Raw genomic sequence first — 8,897 nt, 5'->3', positions numbered from 1 at the left:
ATATATATATATTTCTCCAAAACTGACAATCACCCCACTATTGGATCCCGATGCTGTTCCAATAACTCATCAACGACACATATTTATTGGATAATTACGAAGCAATTACATGAATTTCTAACAAGTTCCTTGTAATTTTAACATATATAATGTAACTCATTAACGTTCTACCAATGTCTCCCCTTCACTTCATGAAATTCTTCTACCTAGGTCTGCAAAATTTGTAAATTCTGTTTGCGGAAATCTACAGAAAACTTCGATAGATCAGAATCTTGTCTCAGAAAAAACCAATGGATTATTGGAAGCGGAAAACTCTTGAAGCTTCCGAAAGGTCTTACAACCTTTCGTCTGTATTTTTTTGACAGAGATATTTTAGATAATTGATGAAAATTTGATCATAGAGAATTTGAAAAATCTATCCTTAGGTGATATCATTCGTGAGTTTCTGATATCCTATATATAGTATTGACTATGTCTCCCATCCTTTGCATCAAGAAGTGATTTTTCTAACTCTGTTAGCAGTAAACCATGTGCATGTTTATTGCGCATCTATTTAGATAATGTTATTTTTGTTTATCCGGTGGAGTTAGATTGACATTGCCGATTACAAGGACAGAAGTTACATACAAGTACCATTACATATGTCCTTCATAATACCTCCGGCTATTTTCCTATTGTTTATATCAATAACTGGTTTCTAACAGCCAATCGTGTATATCTATGTTGTGCACGTATTCAAATAAAATTATTTTTGTCGATGTGACGGAGATCCAGTAAGATTAACATTGCTGAATTGGGTTGAAATGAATCGCTGTAAATGAATTTGCATGGTTGTGGGTTGGCGACGGTGTACGGCTCGGTGGTCGTTTCATAGTCATAATAATATCCGACACTGCATCAACCATCTGGGTACACGTGATGATAATATTAGTCCTATGGTCTTTACGTACCGACCGTTTACCGACTCGAGTTGCGCGACGCAGAGAGCACTACTGATTGACTGAATTTTAGGGTTGTGAAATGTAAGCTGTTAGTATCTCTACATTTTTTTTATACACTGTGGAGCGATACGTAAGTCACGGACGTCACTGGCTGAAATGTGGTTAGAAATTCTTCAAGGGTTGAATTTGTCAAAACATTAATAATATTGAACAGTTTCTATAATACAGTCTGGAAGTTTTATTTTAGAGACTCGTTGAAATGGGAAAAAACAAACAGGCACAACGTACTAAAAATAATGCAAGGGTAAGTGCGTGACAACAAGTTTTATTACAAGCAATCTGCCGTCAGAAAAATATGTTCAATTTTTTTACCGAATAATTCGCTTTGTCACCCGCCTATTCTTTATTCACTTAATACCCACTGAATGTGATATCCACAGGGTTTCACTGACCAGGTGTTTTCTGATATTTTGTTCAATTGTATTATGAGTACATTTGTAACGATGACAGCGTGTGTCGCTGGCTGTTTTAGACAGAGATACCAATCTTCATATCCCTGCCAGAGTCTTTGACTGACAGCTTATAGATTAATAAATCTAATATTTTGATGTCCAATTTTTTATTTCATCATTTTCTATATCTGTTGATACAAATGGCCTAAAATTAAAGAATTCAACTATTTATTATAGCCATCAAGTAGTGGTCGCAGTGCAGAGCTGCTCGAAGCCTCAATGCCCAACTTCGTTGGGTTTTCAGGGGCAAAGGATGGAGGATATATTCCCCTCTTACCAAGACTAACGATTAGTACCTTGGACGAAATCGACATGAGTAAACTGGACTCTCACTTTCAACTGCTGTTGAAGAAAATGAATAAAAAAGATGGAACGACAAAATTAAAGGTGAATCCTCGTTGAATTTGTTGGTTCGGTATTTTTATGCTCAGAAAATTTTACAGGCACTGCAGGAGTTTACTGAGCTATGCAACGACTCGACCGCAAAAACTATTCTAGCAGTCCTTCCATTTTGGCCGCGCATATATTGTCTGCTTGCTATTGATGTGGAACATAGAGTTAGAGAAGCTGCGCATGTGGCGCATTTGGCCATTGTTAAACCTGCGGGAAGAAATATCGCTCCGTATTTGAAACAGCTGGCTGGACCGTGGTTTACGTCACAGTATGATACATACGCGCCTGCAGCCTCTGCTGCTACCAATGCTTTCCAGGTATAATAATTAATAACAGCAGGTAAACAATCTTCCAGACCGCAAATAATTCCCATTTACTTTTTACAGCAAACATTCCCACCAAATAAATTAGCAGACGCAATTGCACACTGTCAGGAAGAAATTTTGACTTACATCTGCGACAATATAACAAATCAAACGCCGCAAACCCTTGGAAATAATAAGTATGCAAAAATACTATGTATTTTTGTGAAGAGGGTAATGTGTCAATGACATATGAAATTTTTTATTAATTTCTTTGATTTTAAGGACAGTTACACCTGAAGAAATGGACATGAGATACCAGAGATTATTGATATCAAGTTTACAAGGATACTCTTTATACTTGAAAACAATTTCTCCTCAGCAAATAGAGAAGGTGGCAAAGATTCACGATAAAATTTTATCACACAATAAGTTCTGGAAATTGGCTAAACATGAAATACCTCTAGTCAGAGCTGGATTCTTCAATGTTCTTGCCTCAATGATTCAACACGCCGAAGAATTGTACAAGAATGAGAAAAAGAAATTGATCACCACCATTATGAACAATCTTGATGAAACAGATCCTGGTGTCTTGCCAGTTGTGTGGGAGGCTGTGCTTCTTGCAATATGTAAAATAGAGGTAATAGAAAGGATGCCAATGTACATATTCAGCTGCAGAATTAGCAAATTGATTATTAGAGTTTAATTCATGTTCTCTAGGGTTGGCATACAGTAGTCAGCATTGAAAAGCTCATAATACCTAAGTTGTGGCATGTTTTAAGAGAAGGAGGTAATGGCAGCGCCAATGCAATTTATCCTAATTTGCTGCCCTTCATCAGCCACTTTCCTATACAAAACGAGAACAAGATGAACTTTTACACAAATTTCTTTAATAATTTACGGAAGGGGTAATTGTTCACCTAAGTAAAAGTAATTGGGCAGCAAATAGAAAGTGAAACAAACAAATAATCATAATTATTTCGTACAGCTTTAAAGTCAAGAGCGTTCAACTCAGCTACTCAGAGATGCTGGCAGTGGTCACTGCATTCGTCGAGTGTTTGCGTTATGTGATTCTTTTGAATAATGAGGATGAAATCTTGTGCGAAACTTTACTGAAACAACAGGTAAAATTATTTTTAATACTAACTATTAATAACTCAAGTGATGATCATTAGGAACAATGAAAGTAAGTAAGTGTTAAACTTGGAATACCAAAATTTGTAAAGTATATATTTTATTTTCACGTTCTAGTTGATGCCAACATTGGAATGGTGTTTGGTAGAGATTTCACCAGTGAAACCTTTGATTTTTAAACAAATAAGCCAGCTCATTCGTTATTGGAGTAAAAATCGAAGCGTCGCCGATTACAAGTCGTATGGTCATTTAGTTCAACAATTTTGGTCTACTCTTGAGGAGACACTTTTGAATCTAATTCATTCTACTGAAGCAAATTTTGATTCAGTTCACATTTCAAACTTGTATGACTCGTTGCTGGACTTGTTTCTCAGTTTAAAAAATACCACATTAGACACTCGCAAAAATTTGAGAGTCAAGTTTTTTGATTCAAACGACCGAGCAGAAAAAAGCGACGAAGTTTTGCCTAAAGTTCCAGAAGAAGACCTGAAGTATTGTACAGAATTAGCTCAACTAATCAACAAAATAACTTCCGTTCATTTTGATAACATCAATAAAGATTCTTCTGAATCAGCTGTCATGTTAACCTGTTATAAATTAATCACAAACTTTGAAAGCAAAGACCTTTTTATTGCATTGACAAAATCGTGTGGAAAAGATACCAGTTTTCTCGATTTTTACAATAAGACTTTGAGGAAATGGTTAACTGAAAAGCCAGAACAGACGGAGCTATTGATAATGTTATTGTTCAGCCTCATCAAATATTTGGATAAATTGGACAAGAAAACAGTTCTTGCTTCATTATCAGAGGTAGATATTTCGTCCAATAAGTAATTAATTCAAAAATGTCTTGAAAATAAATTTTATGATAAATTGTCCAAACAAATATACAAAGTGCAATCTTACAACAGTTACAGAACGAAAATAAAATAATCCTTAGGCATGCGGTCAAGTGTGCTTTGTTCAAACATAATAGGAAGGATCCTGCAGTAAAAGAGTGGTTTTCACAAGCTGAAGTGTCGTCTGTGTTACTAGATGTGACTAAACAAGTAGCTGTTAATGAAACTACCATCGATTTGGATGTGAACAAAAAAATTCTCATGCAATGTTTCGAGTGTTCTGATAATACCGGTTAGTTACTGTATTAATTATTCTTGTTTTTCATCATTTTCTATAACAGTACATTTAAAAATAATCGCGTCTTTGCATTTTCAGATTTAATTATCAGTGATTCTACATTTGATGACATTGTCTCAATCCTCTGTAAAGGTTTGAATGAACAGAGTCAAGATAATCTCAACTCACTCGTTGAATTGGTTTCTGAGATATCCTCTGCAACTTGGACTCACAACAAACTAAGGCTAGGAGTTGTCAAAATTATCGAAACTATGTTTGGATTAAGTTGCACACTTGACTTAGATAGCAGTGCTTTCCCGATAAGAAAAACTGTTCAGAATACATGGGAAAATGGGCTGGTCCAGTTAAAAACGATGTTATCTCCCGCAAAACTTGTTGACCTTACTAAAAAATGTGCAGACATTCTATGGGCAAATATCTTTCTGTCGTAAGTTACTTGTTTTTGAAATATGGTTCTAAGAAAGCAATGTAAGCTATTGATTTCTGTTATTCATGTATTCATTTTTGTACTATTTCTCTAGAGAACACCTATATTCTTTAGAAAAATTAGTGGAAATTGCAGTCAGCTTTATAAAAGTATTGGTCGAAGACGATGATGAAAATGAGCATACAAAAAATGTCATTTCTGCTTTTACTGCTGGGTCGAAGATGGCTACTTGGTTGGCTGATGTGACAACAATAGTTCTGTATGCAGAAGTAGTGTCAGGAAATTTAGCAACGATGGAAACGTGTTTTCAGACAAAAATCGGTCAAGATATTGTTAAAATCGACTTGGAACAAAAGTATCCTACGGACAATATAGAAAACTGTGTTAGATGGGCTTTATTGAACATTAAATTACTAAAAAAACTCTTCATGAGAAAATCTGAAGGCCAAGACAATATCGAAGACGATTCAACAGAAGTTCAAGATATGGATATTGTTAAAGTCAATGCATTACCTGTTATTGAAGAGACTATGTTGAATATTCTACATATTGTTGCTACAGGATATTTGTATGGTTTACACTATACTTCAGTGAGTAAATTTCTATGTTTGGTGTACGTTGCTCGGTTAAAGTAATTAAAAGTATTTTACACGAATTTACATTTTGCAGACAAAACACTTTAATGGGATTAGCACCCTGTTTACTGATCTAAAAGAGGAAGTTAAAGTTACATATACATTGCTTGGAACAGACATACGTGAGAGTAATCTCAAGTTCATCCTTCAAAAGTAAGGCAGTATAAAAACAATAAATATATTATCATGTACAAGTAAGTAACAAATTTATCAATTCACTCCTGTTGGATTTTTTAGTTCTGGAGTTTACGTTGGAATATGGCCTCATGTGCTACGTCTTTTTTGCATGGAACTAGCACCGTGTGATAGTCTAACTACTAAATTCAGAGAAGATTTCAGCATCACAAGTTCTGCCTCAAATAATGTAAACGAAATTGGCGCTCAACTTCAAGCTGTTCAGGTATATTTTTTCAGATTTTGTATGAAATGTTTATTTTATCAATTCTTGACGCATTATTATTAATTTTAACACTGATCCTAGGTTTTGTCTGATTACCTAAACATGGAAGATATTCCATTACAATTGGACAATAATGTAAACGCACTCGTAGTAGGACGGAGCTTGCTTGGCGGTGATTCAGAAAAAACCTTGACATATTTTATTGCAACTTTAGATAAAGTGATAAAGCTCTACCAAGAGGATAACGGCTTCTTACTTTTTGATTGGTATGTGAAAAAAGTAATGTTCGACAAAGTGAAAGTTGCACAATTGTTTACACAATTTCCATTTTTCTGTTCACAGTGATGTATCAGAAGTAACGTGGCAACAGTTCACATTACCTTTGGAAGTTGTTAGATTTCTATCAAAGTTCGTCTCGACAATACCAACAAAATTAACTCACGCGCACTGGGATTTCATATTGATATCTCTAGCCTCTTGGCAGCTTTCAGTAAACAAATCTAAAAAGAATTGTAGTAATTTGAAGGTACGAATTTGATTTCAATTATTCACTATCTTATTTAATCATTAGGGATATATGCATTTTGTACTTGGTAAGTATTCAATTTTGTACACCTTAGGTAACAGCTTTTATTGTTGCTGTGAATAAATTGTTCTGTACACTACAAGAACTCTTATACAAACATGAGAAAGAATCTGTTGAAGGATTGCCTGGAACTATATTAGATGAGTGGAAAAACATTTTTGCTGATGATGTGTATATTGTCCTTGTTGAAACTTGGATGTATTGTTCCGGTAAGCGAAATGCATAATCCAAATTATTTCTTATACTCTTTAGTTGTTGGCATTTCCGAATATTTTTACTATTCACAGATTTGTACAATCAACACGACGTATCATCTATGCAACTTGTTCTGCTGAATAACCTGGGTGAGGCTCTGAAGTTGGTAGACGAAAAAATCTTCTTTGGACAGCATACCAGTGCTGCATTTGAATCGATCAACTCTGAAAAAGTGATTAAGCTCTCTTTCAACTTGCTACAATCCCCTGTTCCGAGCCTCCAGCTGTCAGCTTATCAAGTTTTCAAAAAAATTATTCCAGAGTTGGTAGCGCGAGACAAAAACCTCATAGAATCAGAAAGCTTCGATCTAAATTTGCTGAATTTCAAAAAGTTCGAAAACGTTCTCGCATCCACTCAGTACATCGTAAACGCTATGTTATTGGACTTCAAGTAAGAAACGGCAGAATAAGTCAATTGTTTCGACCACTGGTCCTTCATTAGATGACAATAACGAAAACAAGCACATTTTGTAGATTATGTGAAACTGTGAGCTGCACGATTCAGCCCTACACAGATTCGTACACTTATACTCTTGGGTATTTATTTGAGTGGGCCATTTTGTTGGATATGTGTTCCTATGCTCATGCCGAATTGCGTTACCAATATTCAGAACTGCTCAAGTAAGTTTCACAGGTGTCTAATTATCTATTTTATATGACTTTTTAATCTAATGGTCAAAAATTCTTTCAGGGATGATTTCTTTCCTAGCTTAATGAACAACCTCTTCCGGCTAATGCCAGTAGAAATTTTCCAAGACAATAAAAATAAGGCTGTGAGACTTACAGAAATATTTTCTACTGCACCTTCATTTAGTTTTGCAAGTAAGATTGACAGTTTCAAATATTTCTTTTTTACTTTTGTATTCCACTTGACATTTTTATATAAAATTTCTTCAGAGACTTGGACTGAGTGCAGACTAGATCATTTAGTTTGCTGGTTGTACGCTAATAGTCTGAGACAACTCCCAGTTCTGGTGAGACAATGGTGGGGTGCAGCAGACAGTAGAGTTAGCGCTGCTGTAGAAAGAATCACAATACTTTATGTTAGCCCTATGCTGTGTCAAGAAGAGCTCAGTTGCAACAAGCTTACAGGCATTGAAAACATGCAGGTGAGTAAAATAAGAGGTATATTGCAGACGGCGAATGATGAAAAGTTATTGATGATACTATATGAAGCGATGCATGTACATAGGTCAAAGTACATCCAACAGCGAGGGAAGTTATAGCATTGTATCAAGTGGAAGATGCGAAACTGGAACTTAGCATAATTTTACCGATTAACCATCCCCTTGGACCGGTAACTGTAGATCTCGGACAGCATGCGGGTGGTGCAGCAAATTGGAGAAACTGTCATATGCAGCTCTCCATATTCCTGACGCATCAGGTTTGTACATTTCGATATTACTTTGGTATAGTTTTTAGTACTTCGAATCGTGGAATGTATGACTGAATTGTGAAGGGAGCGGAACTAGATACATGTGTTGATTTGACCAAGATTATTCATTTACAGAACGGATCAATTTGGGACGGATTAACTCTTTGGAAGAATAATCTGGATAAAAGGTTTTCCGGCGTTGAAGAGTGTTACATTTGTTTCAGTATTGTTCACGCCACTACAAATCAAATACCAAAACTTTCATGCCACACATGCCGAAAGAAATTCCACACACCATGTCTGGTAAGATACATGATTTTTATCTCACTAAGTTACGGCCAATATGGTGAAATATAGATAATCACCAGTAAAATCGTTAACATTAATTTTCTGTTGCAGTACAAATGGTTCAGTACAAGCCAGAAATCTACGTGCCCGATTTGCAGAAACATATTCTGAGCTAAAACTGATATATGTAAAATTGAAACTGGTTGGTTACACAAACATTGTATGTAATACGAATGTTTGTATTTTCACTAAATAAATGGTTACTTATTTTTAGGATGTTAGGTCTGCAATAATATTATTCAATACTAAATGTTACGATTTAAATACTATTAAAGTGAAATAGATAAAAAGTGTAAATATATAAGTACACCTAGTTGTATAATTCTACGTAATGGTAAACGCGAAATATATGCATATGTATTTTTCAACTAATTCCCCACTTTATCTTCCATTTATTTTTGTGTCTAAAAAGGCAGTTGAACACTGGACAAAATCATGCTAATTCTGTATTGC

At 35.1% G+C, this 8,897-nt stretch overlaps 1 protein-coding gene across 2 annotated transcripts; it reads left to right on the top strand.

Moving 5' to 3' along the window:
• Nucleotides 1–1,050: 1,050 nt before the first annotated feature.
• On the top strand, nt 1,051–8,816 carry Ltn1 (E3 ubiquitin-protein ligase listerin). 2 transcript variants are annotated; one of them, XM_046628424.2, is made up of 23 exons: nt 1,051–1,245; nt 1,631–1,840; nt 1,897–2,163; nt 2,233–2,348; nt 2,434–2,788; nt 2,869–3,056; nt 3,137–3,272; nt 3,400–4,092; nt 4,194–4,413; nt 4,498–4,846; nt 4,941–5,436; nt 5,516–5,634; nt 5,719–5,881; nt 5,963–6,147; nt 6,224–6,407; nt 6,502–6,676; nt 6,755–7,112; nt 7,196–7,342; nt 7,413–7,543; nt 7,619–7,830; nt 7,914–8,105; nt 8,232–8,399; nt 8,496–8,816. In XM_046628424.2, exons 1-23 carry the CDS (start codon nt 1,201–1,203, stop codon nt 8,553–8,555), a joined length of 5,169 nt encoding a protein of 1,722 aa, XP_046484380.1. In that variant the 5' UTR covers nt 1,051–1,200; the 3' UTR covers nt 8,556–8,816. The 2 variants fall into 2 exon arrangements, with proteins under 2 accessions (XP_046484380.1, XP_046484384.1); XM_046628428.1 differs by lacking the exons at nt 1,051–1,245; nt 1,631–1,840; nt 1,897–2,163 and having other exon boundaries at nt 2,439–2,788.
• Nucleotides 8,817–8,897: the final 81 nt, after the last annotated feature.

Source organism: Neodiprion pinetum, chromosome 1, assembly GCF_021155775.2.
Source record: "Neodiprion pinetum isolate iyNeoPine1 chromosome 1, iyNeoPine1.2, whole genome shotgun sequence".
In the NCBI taxonomy this organism is placed as follows: domain Eukaryota; kingdom Metazoa; phylum Arthropoda; class Insecta; order Hymenoptera; family Diprionidae; genus Neodiprion; species Neodiprion pinetum.
Note: the sequence above shows the minus strand (reverse complement) of the source record. Positions and strands in the feature narration are given on the sequence as shown.